Source organism: Chinchilla lanigera, unplaced genomic scaffold (assembly GCF_000276665.1).
Source record: "Chinchilla lanigera isolate Chin_1 unplaced genomic scaffold, ChiLan1.0 scaffold00006, whole genome shotgun sequence".
Lineage (NCBI taxonomy): Eukaryota > Metazoa > Chordata > Mammalia > Rodentia > Chinchillidae > Chinchilla > Chinchilla lanigera.
In genome coordinates, this window is record NW_004955407.1 from 33,200,148 (window position 1) to 33,218,463 (window position 18,316).

Sequence of the window (18,316 nt, forward strand, 5' to 3'; positions counted from 1 at the left end):
AAACAGCCAGGCATGGCAGTTAACACTAATTTCTAATTCCAACACTCTGGGAAGCTGAGGCAGGAGGATAACAAAATCAAGCCCAGCCTAGGTAACTTAGCAGTTCAGCAAGATCCAGTCTCAAAAATACAAAAGGACTGAAGATACAAAGGCCTTGGGATCAGAGGGATTTTTTTGGATGTATACCACAAAGGGAAAAAATAAAATTCGGATCCATTTTAAAGAAATTGACTTTTAAGCTGAAGAATCACCGGGGAAAATACAGGTTGTGCAGGATCCTGTCTAAAATAGCCAGTGGGAACTAAAGAACAGCAACTGGGGGAAAGGTGACGGGGGAAGGGTCAGAATATTGAGGAATCAGGAAAAGTAAAACTATATTAATACAAAGAAAATGCCCTGATTGAGGCCAGCCAACTTTGATTTCAATGAGTGGGAGTGATTTTGCCATTTTCAGCTGTGGAGTAAGGTGTTACCAGTGCTGGAGAGCTAAAGACGGTCTTCTGTCTTCCCAAGGCAGTTCAGATGGCCTCCCGTCTCTTTCGGTCCCACACTGTCCCCCAGCAGTCCCTGCTGGCCTGGCTGCAGTGCACAAATGGCCACGGGAGCCGAAGGGGGACACTTGGGAGCTGGGGTACTCTCATCAGCACATGTCCTAGGGGTTCTGTTTTTCTGTGTTTTAGTCTTAGTACCTTTTACAGAGGTTATTATAACTGAGCAGTGGAGGTCTGCATACTGAATTTCTGCCTATGTATCCATGTTAGATTCTCTAATTAAAGAACGTTGTCTGAAATTGTAGTGAGACACATACCTCACCCATCATAAAAATGAACTCTTTGAGTCAGTAATGAGTTTTCTGTTTTTTCTAAAAAATTCAGAAGTCTGGTATAAAATACAGAAAAAGCAGAAACAAGAAATGTATGCATCTTTGTAAATCTTCTTTGCTGTACCTTGTATCTAGGGTTTTTGTGTTTTCTGAGAGTATGACTTTGTTCTAACTCTTAGTAGCATCAATTAAAAACAATGCAGAGTTCTTATAATTAGAAAAGAAAAACTTCTGAAATGTACATTCTGAAGACATTAAAGCATATTATTTCTGTAAGACTAACTTACATGAATTTAGAAAATGTGATAAACTGTGATTTGTCTTCTTACCTTATTGACAAAGCCTTGATTATTTTCTAAGATTTGGTAGCCATGATTGTCTTCAGCCTGCTCTACTTGTTGAGGCATTTAAGGGATGCATACATGCCCATTTTAACTAAATGTTACTTGTTTTTTATTTTGTATTCTAATAGCTTTCTACCGTCTATGTATATGGCACAATAGGGCATAACAAAAGGTTCTCCTCTTTCAGCTATGAGTTGGTACCCTCAAAGTTGGAACACAGATATTTGCACAGCAAAAGCCATTTTAATTTAAAAAGAAGTAATGTGAGCGTAAACAATAGGTCATTTTTGGTGTTCAGTATTGGTAGACATACAGTTTATGTTTTTCCCCTCTGCTGGGTCTTCACTGGCATGGTCTCCCTGTCTGTAGTTCCAGAATTTTTACGTGCAGTTGAGGAACGTGGAGCCCAGCATATTCCACAGCTCAGTGTGCTGTCTGGGATTAGCCTTTCTCTTGAATGGATCTTACCCTAACTTCCCAATTCATAAACTTGCTTTTACAAAGATGTCTGGGATTTCTTTAAACAATCAAGCTTTTTCCCTATCTCAATATTTCTCCCCACCAGAATTTATTGCCATGTACACTTACGAGAGTTCTGAACAAGGAGATTTAACCTTTCAGCAAGGGGATGTGATTTTGGTTACCAAGAAAGATGGTGATTGGTGGACGGGAACAGTGGGCGACAAGTCTGGAGTCTTCCCTTCTAACTATGTGAGGCTTAAAGATTCAGAGGTAAACCCACATTAACTATTTCCTCTCCTCTTCTGTGTGGTGTTCTCTTGGCGGGGAGTCATGATGTTTGCCAGTTGAACGCTGTGGGGTTTTGCTAAGTTCTTGAACATGACAGTAGACACCATGTGACCTGTTGCTGTCTGACCTTGTCATTTGGTGCTAGGGTGTAAGCATTGGCTTCTGACAAGCAGAATTCCCGGGGCCAGGTTGAGGCTGCGTCAGAGGGTGGTCTTCATTACCTGGATCGTAATGTTGTTAATCTCTATTCCTGCATGTAACCACGTTAGGATTTAGAATAAACTTCCTTATTAGTTTTTCTTCATGGTTGTTGATTTTTAGCTACCTTCTATTTTAGCTTGGGCAGCAATAGTTTGCCCAGGTAAACTAAAAGTATTCTGGTGATACTGATTTTAGAACATGGGGCAGTAGAAAGTTTCTTAATTTCTTTCTTTTTTTGGTTGTGCAATAGGAAGACACAAGATCTAAGAGGTTGGTATATTTGGGGGATGCTGCTATCTTTATATGCTGGAAATGGCTCCCATTGTTATTAAACAGAGCCCTACAAATGTGGTTGTATAGAATGTGGTCTTGAGGTCCTACGAGTTCAGTGAAGTGGAGAGAGAGACCACAGAGGACAGGAAGCTGTCTGGTACGGGAGAGCTTCAGGGTATAAATGTAGTCATTTAACAGAGACATAAAAGTAAATGAATAAGAATTCACTCTCTTTTTTTTGTTTGTTTGCTTTTTTTAAGGTACAGTTGGTGCACCTTTATTTTCTTTTTCCAGCGCATCCCTCGTAGGCGTAGAGGAAAAGGGCTGGCAGAGATGCTGCTGAGACCGCTTTCTTGGGTGTAAGCGTGTGCACAGCTGTGGCTCTCACTTCAGTGCTCTGCCCCAGCACCCTTGCTTCCTAGTGGCTCTGGGTGGGGCTGTGCTGGTCACGGCACAGCCTTCTCACTTTCCCTGCAGCTCCCAGTAATGGTTTTATAAAAATGCTTTTTTTAAAAAAAGAGATTTCATTATTGTTTTCTTGCTATGGTCACGAGAGCAGCTTGCAGAAGTTCCCTTGGATACCTTTGTATAACTGCCCACCCTTAGAGAATTTGGCAGAAGCCCGGAAGAAAACAATTTTCCTCTGTCAGACAGTTGGCTTATTGAACTCTATAGACCTGCAAAGGGAGACTTAAACTCTTCTACAGACCAGCAGTAAGAATCACACAGATGCTATTTCAGGGGGTAAGGGGGACATGCTAAAAACTAAACTCAATTTCTGTTGTGGGTGAAAACCCTTAAAGTGACATTACCTTTGGATTACTTAAAATACAGAAGCCATTTGGTTTGTGTTTAAATGTATTTTCACTTTATTATCTTTATTTGCACTTTGATTAAGGTCTGTTTACATAAGGAATTTAATAACATTAATATATAATAAAAATCTGAATGCTGAAAACTACAAAAGCTATTGTATCATATTTTTATAAATTATAGTTTTGATTTTTAAAACCATTAGAAGTCAGTATGTTTTAAAAACTGACTTTATAAGGTAAACAGAGTTCTTAACCATAGTCTTAAATTATTAGCTACTACAGAAAAACCAGCAGTACTGAAGAATTTTAGACAAATATTTAGCTACCTTGTTTAGTAGTGAAAATAAAATCTGAAAAGTCTGTCCTTTCATCTTACTTAGATACAGAGTTCTTCCCTTCTAATGAAGCGTCTTACCAAGCTTAAAGCCAGACCAAGCTTCAGGCACCAGACTGGGCCTGTGAGCCTGGGCAGGAGTTGTCCTCCCTGCTACTTTTTTCTGAGGCACAGGGCTTGGGGCACAGTTCACCAGTGTAGCCAGGACAGAACCTGACCTTCTGGGTACATCTAGCTTGGTGTGCTGGCTGTGGTTTCTCAAAAGAAATATGTAGAAGCCATTTGAACTTGTGGTTGGGCATTGCCAGTACTTTCTTCTTTTCATGGAATATAGGAAGCGTAGTGTAAGCCTGTACAGGGAAGTAACTGGTCACTTGGAATCTTATTTCATTGATATTCTTTGATTTGATATGCAGCCCATAAAAATAGCAAGACAGATTGATATTGTATAATTGTATTCCTGAATTAAGTCATAAAGAGTAAAAATTTAACCCAAACTTTTTCTAGTAAATAATTATTAAATTTCAATAGCCAGACATATAGGGACAGTGATAAGTTGGCTTCCTATTAAATCAATTGCGTGTTTTTATTCTATAATAATTTTCAGTTTCTTAAACACTTTGCCTTAATTGAAATGCTCAGTTTTCTAACAAGGAACCAAGGGTGAACATTTATTTATAATAAAGCACTTTGTCAGAACAGATTGCATTCTGGCCCGTGTCCTGGCTTTCGTGGTCTCTGTTGGCTGACTCAGCTGGTTTAAACTTCTGCGAGTGTCCACAAGAGGAACTCAGCCCCAGAGCACTCTGGGACACTTCATAGCTGGAAAGAAACACAGTCTGCTTCTGTGGCTGGTGTTTCCGGCACGGCTAGAGAAACGCAATGTTTAGACAGTGTGTAATTGGGTGAAAAGGTTATGCTGGACAGCAGTCCCCTTGGGTAGAGAGAGGTAAACGGGATAGAGAAAGGGAGGATCCCATCATCCCTGTGCCATTTTACTTCATTAAAAAGAAGAACCCAGCACTTGGGAGGCTGAGCCAGGAGGATCATTGCTAATTGGAGGCCAGCCTGGGCTACACAGTGAGATCAAGACTACACAGTGAGATCCTGTCTCAAGAAACCCAAAATTTAATTTAAAAAAAAACAAAACCTCTAGAGCAAACGTAGCAAAATATTAATATTTTAACATATTAGATGTGGATGGTATGCTCATGGGTGTCTGTTACAGTCTTATACTGTACGTGTGAAATGTTTTGTAATTAACCACTTGAAAAGAGAGTTTGAGCAGAATCTGAGGGATAGGCCCCCTATCACAGAGCCCTCTGTGGGGCTAGTCCAGGTCCAGGAAGCGCCTGTGCCGCCTTCAGTCCATGCCTGAGCCCTCTGGGATGCCGCATACTTGGCTCTTTTATTCTCCCAAAGAAAAGAATAAAGCCACTTGTTCAGAAGCACTTGTTCTGTCCCGTATTTTCTTGATATACACCCTCCTGTCAGGTGCCGTAACACTACTGTTTGCCCAGAACAAAAAACGGGGATGTAGAGCTCAAGTGGGTTTGTATCACTAACCATTTTTTAAGTTGTGTGATCAAAACTCTTCAGCATGCAAATGAGACCTTTTGCTCTGTTTTAAGGGCTCTGGAACTGCTGGGAAAACAGGGAGTTTAGGAAAAAAGCCTGGTAAGTTACTAATCCCAACACTTACTTTTTAATGTTATGAATATAACTGATAATTTTTCCCAGTCTTTGCTTATTAGGGCCAGAAAGTTAAACAGTGAAAGACTCTTACCTGAGTCTTGGAGGAGTGGGTTATAGTGGATCCTTTTTTGGAATCCCATTAATAATATATACATGGCTATGAAATTTGGCTGTGGCTTCACTCGGGAGGGTGTTACCAGACAAGGCTCTCTGGGGGTGTAAGGAAATAACTCAGGCGAGGTGGTGGGAAGTTGTCATGCATGGAGCTGTCAGCCTGGGGTTCGCTGCTTCTCAGTCATGTTTGGCTCTGTAGACCCTTTTTCACTCCCTGACAATACACTAAGCCCCAGAACATAAACAGTGGAGGAGTGCAGAGGAATAACAGATGCCATCAGATTATAGCCCCCATTAATTAAGCCACTGGGTTGTTTTCCTCAGGTACACATTGAAGGTACAAAATTACACTCCTGCCTCTAAATTCAGAGTTTTAGTTTATTTAAACAAAATCACATGTTCTGTAAATAGTAGCACAAAAGAGAAAAGGAAGGAGATGTGAAATAATATGCTTTGTGTGGCCTATCTTCCTAGCCTAGGGCTTTCATGCCTTTTTGCTGTCATTTCCTTAGGAAACTATTACAAGTTGGAACAGTCACTGCTCTGTTGAGAGGTGTTTGTGTGTCCGTCTGGTGCTTAGCTCCAAATAGGCTTCCATAGCCAGGAAAGGCAGGGGTCAGAATGGCGAGGGCCTTAGTCAGACTCCACATAGTAGGCCACCCTGTCAAAGCTCTTAAAGTACGAGTCTTACATTTTAAATGTATGTCACTCTAAAGGGTCTCGGTGGCGCATCTATAGGACGCCCAGGTGGGGTTAACTTTGCCCTGAAGCTAGCAAGCTGCTCAGGCCCTCAGAAGGCAGCACAGACTGTTGTGGCTGATCGCTGGCTCCTACGCCAGGTCTGCTAAGGGGCTGAAACAGCTGCTGCCAAATAGGACGCTAATTGGGACTTTCGTCAGACCCAAACCTCCTGGAATATAACGCTCATGCTTGGCATGTGACTCAGGAGTCTTCATCCCCAGCAGATTCCCGGCTGGGGCTCTCAGTCAGAGCCACACTATCTGTAGGCCGGGCTACGGGCTTTCTTGCTTCCCTGAGCTCTCTGAAGCATCAGGCAGGCCAGGCTTCCCCCTAAACCGGCACCTCTGTCATGGTGGCTGATCTCAGATTGCAGAACAGGACAGCTGGGCCTTGCCAAAGTGCCTCTCCTGAGGTGTTAGAAAAGTAGATCTGTCAGAGCATAGGCCCTCTTTGCCTCCTTTCTTTCCATCTTCCTTACTTTAATCTTCTGTCTTTCTTCCTTTTTCTCTGTCCTTTCCTTCTTTTCTGAAGCCATTGTGAGAGAGAGTGAGGACAGAGGAGCAGAGCAGTTTGTTCTGTGTTGCTTGCAAAAGTTCAGGGAAGTCCCTGCAGATGCACCAGAACTACCTGAGCAGGAGGCCACCTTTTTGTGCTTGACACCAGGGCCAGCAGAAACATCTTTTCAGAGCCTAGTCTGTGTCTTGCTGGGGTTTTTCCCATGGGATCTTAACATTCAGGAAAAGTACAGAACTATTTCTATTTTTTCTCTGTGCTAAATTATTGTTTTTGCATAAACTTACCCTTAACTCCAGGTTCCTTCTTGAAATAATAAGAAGTAAACTCTCACTGCCATGATTGATACCAGAAAATCAGGGATCACTCCCAAAATATGAACCATAAAGAAAATGAGAGTCCGAAAAGATACCTAGGTGACCTGCAGCTAGGATCTTGATGGTTTCGGTGGAAAATGGGATTTCTCTTCCTCTCTGTTCGGCAGAGGGTGCCTTGGGTTATTCACTGAGTAATGAGGGGAGAAAGGGGTGAATGAGGACCAGCCCTTTGCCACAGGGGTTCGCAGAGACAGTGCGAGGGCTGGGCAGGTGTGGGGAGCCAGGGGACTTGGGAGGAGTTGTTAGTAAGCCCTGTGACAGTGAGGGAGCTCCGCAGAACACTGAGCCGAGCAGAAAGATCAGCTCAGCCATTGAATGCGGCATGGACACTGCGGCTCAGGAGGGCGGAGGGCGGGGGCGGGTACTCGCAGCCTCCCTCTTCCCGTGAGTGGAGAATCAGCTCAGTGCTAGTTGTGATGATGTTAACCTGTGACCTTAGGTGACTGTGTCTCTTAGGGTTTCCTTCTCCTCGCCCTGACAGTGCTCTGCAATGTTTGATCTTATTTTTCAGAAATTGCTCAAGTTATTGCTTCCTACACTGCTACTGGTCCCGAGCAACTTACTCTGGCCCCCGGTCAGCTGATTTTGATCCGAAAAAAGAATCCAGGTGGATGGTGGGAAGGAGAGCTGCAAGTTAGTGTCTTTTCTGTATATTTAAAATTGTCTGTCCAAGTTTGAATATACAAAATCCTAAAGGGACAGTATTTTATTGCTAAGTACAAAGAACCCCATGTTGCCTGAATTTTGCATTTGGATAGTGAGAGATCTCATCGTATGGGGATCTGTTTGTTTCCTAAGCTTCAAACAGCCAGTAGCAAGAGTCTTGGAGCTGAGGATTCACCTGAAACTTCATCCATTCCATTTCTGGGCTCAGATCCGTATTGTAGAGACGGAGAGAATTTATAGGATGATTGATGCCTGCATGCATAATTGCCTATAGAAGTGGAGCCCTTCATCAGTGGTAGTATGAAGTGTACTATAATAGAGGCTTCTCTTTATGCAAAGCCGTATCTGTTTTAGTTCCTCTGTGTGTGTGTGTGTCCTTATTGTTTTTTATTCAGTTTGCAATTCCAGTTACCTCCTTTAAGTTTCATTTCCAGAGGCAAAGATGCTTTTAAAAGATGCTATTACCCACCATCATGGTAAAGTTGGTTAGAATCCTCATTGAATGATAAATTTAAGAACTAAAAATGTAAGGACAGAAAATACATGTAGTCTTAAAGTGGCTTCCACAGATCATATAATATTTGCAAGAGAAAAGATAGTAATTTTACAGTTGTCATCTAGGATACCACCTTAATCAGGTGGTCAAAGTGATCATCACCAGTGAGGACAAATGGACATACTTTTTGTCCAAATGCCCTACTTGAAAAGGACATAGTTGTCATGGACAGAAACGCATCAGCTGAGTAACATTGGTTATATCCAAAACTGGGACCAGTAGAAATGACATAAAAGAGATGTGACCACTGATGGCAATATCTGATTCTAGACTGGACCCTGTATGAAAGAGAAAAATATTCTAAAGGACAGTATGGGATAATGGACAGAACTAGGATATAGATACCAGATTAAGTTACTATTCCAGTATTAAATTTACTAAAATTGGTAATTGTACTATGTCTCTATAACAGAATATTCCTACTTTGGGTACCCATGGAAGTATTTAGAGGCAAAGAAGCATGATACAAACAACTTAAAATCAGATGATTCAGGAAAAGGAATCACAGGGACAGGGAGAGACAAGCAAATGATGAAGCAGATAGGGTTTAATGTTAACAATAGGATTTATGAAATGATAGTTGCTTTTCCCAAAGTAGGAATATTCTGTTATAGAGACATAGTACAATTACCAATTTTAGTAAATTTAATACTGGAATAGTAACTTAATCTGATGTCTATATCCTAGTTCTGTCCATTATCCCATACTGTCCTTTTGAATCCAAGTGTAGTATATGGGTGTTCCGTGCACTTCTCTTATTCTTTCAACTTTTCTGTAAATTTGAAGTTATTTCTAAACAAAAAGTCACTTTAAAAAATGTTACTTCTATAGATATTACAGTTGACCCTCCATAGCTATAGGTTCCATGTCCATGAACTGCACCAACCACAAACTGAAAACATTTGAGGAAATTTGCACCTATATGAATGTGATGAGCTTTCTTTTCCTTGTCACTATTCCCAAAACAATACAGAATAACAACTACAGTACTAGCATTTACCTTGTATTAGGGATTATAGTAACCTAGAAAGGATTTAAAGTATTACGGATGATGTGCATAGGTTATATGCAAGTGCCATCATTTTAGCCAGGCATAGTAACTATGTCAACCTGGACTACATAGTGAATATCTATCTCTAAAAAGCAACTATCATTTCATAAAGAGACTTGAACCTCCTCAGATTTTGGTATCCTTGGGGGTCCTGGGAGCTATCCCCTCTAGAGAGTGAGGGACAAAGTCCTTGAAAAATGAGCCTGCTTCTCTTAATAGGAGTGTCTCCTTCCTACACCTCCCACTTTCTGCTCCCAAAGTGAAGACCAGCCTTGGACAAGCAGGCCCTGCTTGACTCCTTAGCATATTGTGAAGGACAGTGCCTCTGGCCACTGGCACAGCATTCCTTGGGGACACAGCATTCCTTAGTGGCCTACTGAAGGACTAAGTTTCTTAGCAGCTGTCAGGTCTTAGTGCAGAGGGGCATGGCCGCATGTGGGCACAGAGCCCGCTGTCCTCCTGGAGAGTTAAGCCCGGGACCTGCTGCGTAGCCCAGAGCCTCAGCAAGTACTTGCTGGCTCTGGGAACAGAGGGTTTCTGGAATCCCTCTTGTGGGCATCCCTGGGAAGGAGCCTGCAGTGGCCCCCTGGTGCCGTTGGTGCACGTGTGGCTGCGTATCTTGTCACCCAGCTTCCATCTGGCCATGAGCAGCGCCCTGTGGGGGCCCGGTAAGCTGGAGATGGGGGAGGGAGCAAGGAAAAGCTTGCTATGTGGGTCACGGGCCAGGGAGGGCAGACCCTTGAGAACACTGAAGGTGGGGGCCCGGAACAGCATGAGCCAGTGACATGCACCCCAGGAAGGAAAAAGGACTCGCCAGGGAAGATCTGCAGACACGCTCTGTCCTGTTCACCGTTTTGGCCGGTGAACCCTGGGCAAGGAGGGGAAGATCTCTGTTGTGGCAAGCTGGATACCCAGGCTCCTACTGGGTTAAAGAAATGCTCCTGGCAGAAGAGAAGGCACAGCCTGGCGTATAGCTAATGACGAAGCTTCCCCTGGGAGCTCGCAGCTGGGCAGCCCTAACAGCCCTGGCCAGAAGTGCTAGCCAGGCACTGCCTACTAGCTCAAGCGTCTGACCTTTGGAGTCCAGGACAGGACATCCACTCTGCTTTTTTGTTGTTGTTTATTTTTTGTTTTTATTTTTGTTTTTGAGACAAGGTCTCACTAGGTAGTACAGGCTGGCCTTGAACTCACTGTGTCACCCAGGCTGGTCTCCAACTCACAGCAATCTTCCTGCCTCAGCGTCCTGAGTGCTGGGATTACAGGCATACACCACCATGCCTGGCTCCACTCTGCTTTTGAATGGGCCTGCTCCAGCATGGTCAGGGAGAGGCCTCCTGAGCCCAGCAGGGCCCACTTCCCAAGTAGCTGTGCCATCATCACCTGCTGCCTTCTGATATGAGGTTCTCCTGCTCTGAAGACTTGGGAGACTCCCTTTGCCCATCCCTGTGCATTTTCCCATCTGTGCTCCCCCTTCCCTTTGCAGCCTGACACCACTCTGCGGCAACACCTTCACCATAGCCCCATTTGAACTTAGTTTGAAACAACCAGCACCCCAGGCTCTCGCGCCTTACTTCCTTGGCTTATAACGTCCCCTGTGAGGTTGACTTCTGCCTCTCTTTGGTTGTGGAGGACCAGCCCCCTTCTACCCCTTCTGGAAGCTTTCTGGGACCATCCTAGTCAGAAGTACCACCTCTTTTGTGCTGAACTTGGATGACCCCAGGCCAGCACCACTCTTTGGTATTTCATAGCCAATGCTGACATTAGTACTTAGCTTTCCTGCATAATTCTTATTTCCACATATTAGGTGATAAGTTCCTTAAAGGCTACATGTTCTTTTTTAGGCCTCACATTCCTGACACTTCACTCAAAAGAGAGTTTTGAATGGTTCTCTGAACCCATAATAAAGTGGATGGATTTCCTTGCCTGGGGTAGCTTCTGGCCCTTTCACCAGGGTGACTGTCAGCGAGAATACACAGAGGAAGGAATTGCCAAGGAGCTCTATATTCTGCACTGGTAAAGCTGCAGAGGTGGAGGACATGGAAGAGGCAGAGTGAGCCATACGGCAGTTCACTAGTTAGCTATGCGTGTGGGAACCTGTAAACAAATGGCTTCCATCATCAGCAGATTCACTGTGAGAATGAAAGCTTTAGCCCTTGGACCCAACGCAGTTTGTCAGACCACAGACACTGCAACCTCCAATAGCCCGGAGGTATCCTTGATAAGTCAGTAGGTGCGAGCCAGAGTTAACGTGGTAGAAATTTTCTCCTGCTTTAAGTTCCTTTGTTTTTGCCATTCCCAGAGGCAGCTGCTTTTGTCAGAGCAGTTTCTAGAGATACCTTCTGTCTGTGTACATCTGTGTATGTGTGTGTAGGCGTGCAGTTTTGAATTCTCTTTTGGGTGATATGTGGAAAGGTAGTCACAGCCCTGCTGCTGATTCTCACTCACTGCAGTTTTTTCATAACTGCAAGTCTTGGTTCACCAACTGTCTCATAAGTTCCTCCGTGTCATATACGGACCCTTTAGACAGCCAGGAGTTGAACATGAAATAAACAGATCTTGTATTGAATCCGACCGAAGTAAAGGAAAGGGAATGGAAGTGTAAAATGCGGCTGTAGCCATTGAGTGATCCTGGAGTGCTTTGAAAGCAGCATCAGGCTGAGACTTGCTGTGCTCTGTGTATATTGATGTACATTGCCATGCCCCTAAGGGTGTATTTACCCATAAAGAAAGAGTGCAGACATGAGTGTAAATCTTGGCTTACCACGAACCAGCCTGCAGCCTTGGGACTGTTGCTTTTTTAACCTCACTCTTAATTGAGAAATTGGGAATAATGTCCTTCTGGAATTGTGTGGATAAGTGGACCTAAGCATGGGGCCTTGGCATGGGACCTTGCTTATTAAAAGCACACCGAGTGTTGATGGCCAGTATTATTATTACTGTTGTTACTGTTATTCCTAAGACCCATATATAATGTTGGCATTAATCATAACTGCTAGATTATCTGAAAATATCAGGCAGGTGTTAATTAACTCTGTATTAAACACACCACAGAATACCCTAAACTTGTGATCCAGCCCTGAGCAAAAACATTCCCGGCTTTGCTGACCAGTGGATGCCAAAATTTGAATTTTTGGTGTCAATAGTTTGTTCTTGGGCCGGGGATATAGCTCAGCAGCACAAGCGCCTGCCTGGCAAGCCCAAAGTCCTGAGTTTGACTCCTGGTACAAAAAAAAACAAAAAAACAAAAAAAACAAAAAACCCAAAAATAAACTGGGGACACAAATAGTTTGTTCTTGGCATAGTAATCCATAGATTCTACTGTTAGTGAGCTTTGCATTTCTCTTCTATATTAGTTCTATGCATTTCTTTATATTAGTTCTATGCATTTCTTTATATTAGTTCTATGCATAGTAATCCATAGATTCTACTGTTAGTGAGCTTTGCATTTCTCTTCTATATTAGTTCTATGCATTTCTTTATATTAGTTCTATGCATAGTAATCCATAGATTCTACTGTTAGTGAGCTTTGCATTTCTCTTCTATATTAGTTCTTTGCATTTCTTTATATTAGTTCTATGCTACACAGCAAATTGTATCATAAAGGAAGTGTTTGATATACTTATTTTCTTACTAGGCACGTGGGAAAAAACGCCAAATAGGCTGGTTCCCAGCTAACTATGTCAAACTTCTGAGCCCTGGGACGAGCAAAATCACCCCGACAGAGATACCCAAGTCAGCGGCACTGCCAGCAGGTGAGCGGGAGGGCTCCTTGGGAAGGGGTGTGCATGTTGCTTTCGCTTTCCCTCTCACTGGGCTCATTAAGTCTCTAGATTGTTTCCCACATGTGCTCTAAGCACTTCTCGTACTCGCCGGGACTGACACCCAGCTAATGGGTATGGAATATGTTTTTCAAAAGGGCCACATATCTAAGTAGCTTGACTGTGCTGAGTACAACAGAGCCCTTGTTGGAATTCTCCTGAAGGAGTCATGAATGCTTTGGCCTTAAAGCCAAATTTTTCTCTTGATTTCCTTCCAGCTATTTAAATTGAGATTTGGGCTAGCGGGTGAGGTGACAGAAAGGGGCTCCTAAAAATAAATGGCTGGGGTCTAGATAGGTCAGAAGATTGAGCAGGAGGCCATGGGGTCTTCTGGTTGTAATGCAGCATTCACAGAACCCGGAATAATTCCCCGGTGACATTTACTGTGAACAGAGGGTCCTTGCTGAGTTGGCAGGATGTCATGCACGCCCTCTTGGAGTCCTGAAAAAAGACAGCGCCCTGCTGTCGACCCAGTCGGCTATTTTCTGATCTAAGGGACTAAATTAGATGCTTCAGTAATATTTGTGAGAGGGAGGCGAGGGGAGCACATTTCTGCTTGGGGTCATGAAACCACTAATCCTTGGGTGGCATCTGCGGGAAGCATGGGATTTTTTGTTTCATTTCCTTGTGGTTAAATGTCTGGGCTATACATCTTCGGTGAAATCACATTAAAACTTGGCAGCCTGTGCAAGAAAGTAGAGGATTGGTAAACTTTGTGACTGGATCCTGACCCCAGCAGGGCCTCTTTGCTTGAGCAGAGGCCTCGTGTAGGTGGAGGGAACGGTACCAGCAGGATCTGCGTGCCCAGGGCAGACCTGGGGGTGACCTTGCCCGCCCCCACTGTCAGCGTGTGCCCCTTCACTGCTGAAGTCACGCACAGGGGTGGCTCAGCTGGGGAGCGTGAAACCCTGAGCCTGTGCATGGATCAAACTGGCTGGAGAAGTGATGCGACCTATGGTACAGACTTAGCCAAGTGAAGAGATCCAGGGAATGGGAGTGAAAAGGAAAGAAGTTCTTGAATGTGGAAATTTAAGATGCAAAGATGCAGCAGAACCTCACCTTTCCTCCCTGTCCTTCTACTTTCTTTTCTTTCTTTTCTTTCTTTCTTTCTTTCTTTCTTTCTTTCTTTCTTTCTTTCTTTCTTTCTTTCTTTCTTTCTTTTCTTTTTTTCTTTCTTTTCTCTCTCTCTCTCTCTTTCTCCCTCCCTCCCTCTCTCTCCCTCTCCCTCCCTCTCCCTTTTCCTCCCCTCTCCCTCTCCCTCTCCCTCTCCCTCTCCCTCTCCCTCTCCCTCTCCCTCCCTCCCCTTTCTTGCATTAGGGACTAGACAGGACCTCCACTGAGCTACATTCCCAGCCCTTTTCCCCCTCTTCGGAGATAGGGTCTCGCTAAGTTGCCCAAGCTGGGCTTGAAATTCTGATTTTCCTGCCTCAGCCTCCCAGAGTGCTGTATGCCACCATGCCTGGTATAAAATAATCTTTTTAAATACAACTTGCAAGGTTTTGGATGTCACATAATAATTATATTTCACCTCTTAAGGAGGGAAGGAGGTCTGGAGGTATGGTTCAGTGGTGGAATGCTCATCTAGCATGCATGAGGTCCTGGGGTTAGGGCCCCAGCACTACAAAAAAAAAAAAAAAGGAGGAAGGAAAATGATGGTGTGTCCCCTGGTCCCCAGCTGCCCATCCTGTACAGTAGAGCTGGGTAGGCGTCATTTAGTCTCCCGGAGTCAGCACTGAGGAGTCCCACCCCCTCAGAAGGAAAGATTGAATCATCACTAACATCTCTGCTGACCAGTAAATGTGAAAAGGAGGAAGATGCTGTAAAAACCGAAGGCAGTGTGAAAATCTTGCTGTCATGTTGATTTTCACTCCTTCACCTTCCTCTGTTCCCCACACTGAAAAGCCTCTTAGGGCCACTTCCACTGCATTGTATCCTCTTCTGAAAGGGTAAAAATAGCCCATGAGAGTGCTGTTGGCTGCGAGGGGCTGCCGTGTGCGCCCCAGGCGTGGGCAGCTGCTCACCCAACCCTGTCTCCTGCAGTGTGCCAGGTGATCGGGATGTACGATTACACGGCTCAGAACGACGATGAGCTGGCCTTCAACAAGGGCCAGATCATCAACGTCCTCAACAAGGAGGACCCTGACTGGTGGAAAGGGGAAGCCAACGGGCAGGTGGGGCTCTTCCCATCCAACTACGTGAAGCTGACGACGGACATGGACCCCAGCCAGCAATGTAAGTGCCCTGGCGGCAAAGTTCCTCTCCTCTCTGATACCTTCCAGTAAAACATGCAGCATTGCTCTGATTCTGCTGAGCTTTGTTTGCAGAACTTAAAGTGAGACCACTGCTGCATTTGCAACAGTCTCTTTGAAGACCTTCTATAATGCAAGACTTTATCTTGTGGGGTTGTTTTGGTTTTAATTTTTTTTGTTTGTTTCTTTTTAATTTTCGTTCCTTCTGTAGCATGTCCCCTCCCTGCCCTCCCCGTTTCCTTTTTCTTTTTTTTTTAAATCATTTTGACACCATGCTGTTTACATGCCTGACTCATTTTCCTAGCTTGAATTTTGCTCATTGTTTTGTTTTGCTTATGTGTTGTTTTCCTCCTTTTTCTAGGAATCATATGTTGTCCATCCCCCCCTCAGGCTTGAAAGTCCTCAAAGAGACCCACTATCCCATATCACTGCCCAGAGGGATGATGGGAGATGCAGCCTTGATCATGTGACTTCCAGCATGATCACCTACTGCCTTCTGAGTAGAAGAACTCACTGCAGAGCAGTTTACCTCATTTTGCCATAGTTGCATGTGATCGCAATGTTTGAGTTATTATTTGCAGAGACAGAAGCAAAAATTACAAAAATACACAGGGTAGTGGGTCCTTTTGTGGCTTTCCTAGTTATTCAAATTGACTTCCCCCACCTTTGCACAGGTGCTTTCAATAGTTTCAAGATTATTTTTAAATACATATTTTAGACTTTTAATAAAAATCAATCAATTAATTACTTCTTTGCTATTTTGGTTTTGCAAAAAGACCCACTATCAAGGAATGCTGCATGTGCTATTAAAAATTGTTCCAAATGTCCATAAATCTGAGACTTGATGTATTTTTCCATTTTGTCCAGTGTTACCATCTAAATTATGTAGTTCGGGGCTTTTCCCCTCTGCCATAGAAGTGCAGAGGAGTTCAGTATATCTGTTCTGAAGATTTGTAGAATGAGCCCAGTTAAACAAATGGTGTTTGTGCTTGTTTGTGTGTATCAGATGTACCTTGTTGAGCATGTAATCCATCTTGTACATAAAAAATCAGTTCTTTCCGGCAAACACTATTGCATTGTATGATGCTCTAATCATGTTGCATTAATTTTATTTTGCACAGTGACCTTGTAGCCACATGAGAAAGCACCTGTGTTTCTGTTTGGTCTCAGATTTATCTAGTTGGGTTGGTGTTCTGTTTGGGTTTTTTAATGTTGCGTGTTTTCATACCATAACTCAGTAGCCCATACCGCTGAGGTTGTTACGATCAACGATATCTACAGTCTTTTTTATTCTCTGTTACATGAAGTTTTATTGCAATTACTTTTCATGGAATGACATATTTTGAACAAGTAGTTTTCTTGACAAGAAAGAATGTATAGAAGTCTCCCTGCAATTAATTTCCAATGTTTACATTTTTTAACTAGGCTGTGGAGTTTCTACAGATTAATATGAAATGGAGCTCATGGTCCGCTTGTGTGTTAGCTGTGCTGTAGCTGAAACCATGTCTGTCTTTTAAACACTTAGTTGGAAGCTCTCAATAAAAATGCCAGTTGCTGACAGCACAGAAAGTGGGTGGGGGAAGGCTCAAGCACAATCTAGTTGTCCTACTAATGACTGTGTAACCTGTCCCCTCTGTGTTCATGTCTCGGAGACGCTGTGCTCCCGGATGTGTCGAGGTCCTCCATTCACATGGTGCAGAGGACGAGGGCAGCTCCTCCTCGTCCACTTGCGCTTCAGTATTTTCACGGATATGAATGTAAAATATATAAATATATAAACCTGCGGCTTTAACAACTGTAATACAACCTTTTGAATTAGTTACGTGTATAGATAATTAAATTCTTCATATAAAAGTTAGATGGAAATGTCTCTGTGTTCTTGGTGTTGGAACCTGGCGGCCGTGGTGACCAGCTGTCAGCAGTTGGCCTGCTGACCACATGGTGACGACGTGCTCTCTGAAATACGGACATGATCAGACTCTCGCCCGGTCTTTCAGAATGGCCCATCCTTGCTACCTCCCCGGCATATGTAAAAGGTTGGCCATTATCATACTGGTTTCGAAGTACAGAACTCTACGACCCAGTTTAGTGGTCAGTTATCTCACTGGGCTTTCAGCATATGTGGTTGATACATTGGCAAGTGTGTGATTCGGTTCAGACTATAAAACATTTTTCCAAAAGTTGTATACTAATAAGGGACTGATAAACACTGCAGATACGCATGGCAAAGACAGAAACTTGCATATTTTCCACGTATTATTCAGGATGTGCTCCTGCCCGGCCCCCTCAGGTCTCGTGGCCTCTGCAGACAATCAGCATACACACTGATGGCATATTTGCAACAGTGATCACATGCTTGATCCTGTCCTCATGAACCCTCGCTTGTTGGGCTGCCCTGCCCTTCGACTGAAAAGTGATTTCTTTTGTCAGTCTAGCAGGTCTTTTCAGGACTGTGTCTCCTGTGTGCTGGGTGCCCTGTTGGGGTCCGGGAAGAGTGTGCTTCCTGTCCTCATGGGATTTATATTCTAATGGTAGGAACAAGCAGAAAGCCAAACTCCCCAAACGCATGTAAATACATAGCGGGGATAGGGTGTGTGTGTGTGTGAGAGAGAGAGAGAGAGAGAGACAGACCCAAACGCATGTAAATACATAGCACAGATAGGGGTGTGTGTGTGTGAGAGAGAGAGACAGATGAAGAAGGAGCCAGGAGAAGCGTGGGTGCAGGGCACACTGCTCAGGCCATGTGGGGCAGGTGGCCAAGCGCGGGTGTTGTAGGGAAAGGATCAAGAATGCTTCCGGGAGGAAGTGATGTTGGAACTGGAACCGGAAGGATGAGGAGCCAGCTGAAGTGGGGAGAGAAGTGGCTGTCGGGACTGTGATGTCCAGACCTAAAGAGCCCAGGGGACGTGGGCTGGAGGTTCTTCTGTTTCCCAGCCCAACCCCTGCGGATCATCAGTCAGTCAGCAGGCCCCACCCCTACCCACGCGCCGTCAGCT

The 18,316-nt window shown here is 44.0% G+C and overlaps 1 protein-coding gene across 7 annotated transcripts in view; it reads left to right on the forward strand.

Annotated features, from left to right (window-relative positions):
- Itsn1 (intersectin 1 (SH3 domain protein)) overlaps positions 1 to 18,316 on the forward strand; it is a 219,678-nt gene that overhangs the window by 144,144 nt on the left and 57,218 nt on the right. For 5 of the 7 annotated variants that reach the window (XM_013504347.1, XM_013504352.1, XM_013504344.1 and 2 more), the window contains 5 exons: positions 1,733 to 1,899; positions 5,172 to 5,217; positions 7,492 to 7,613; positions 12,888 to 13,005; positions 15,112 to 15,303. In XM_013504347.1, coding sequence (XP_013359801.1) covers positions 1,733 to 1,899; positions 5,172 to 5,217; positions 7,492 to 7,613; positions 12,888 to 13,005; positions 15,112 to 15,303 — 645 coding nt within the window. Of the gene's footprint in view, positions 1 to 1,732; positions 1,900 to 5,171; positions 5,218 to 7,491; positions 7,614 to 12,887; positions 13,006 to 15,111; positions 15,304 to 15,681; positions 17,179 to 18,316 lie in introns of those variants that run through there. The other 2 variants (XM_005375693.2, XM_013504357.1) reach the window with 2 other exon arrangements.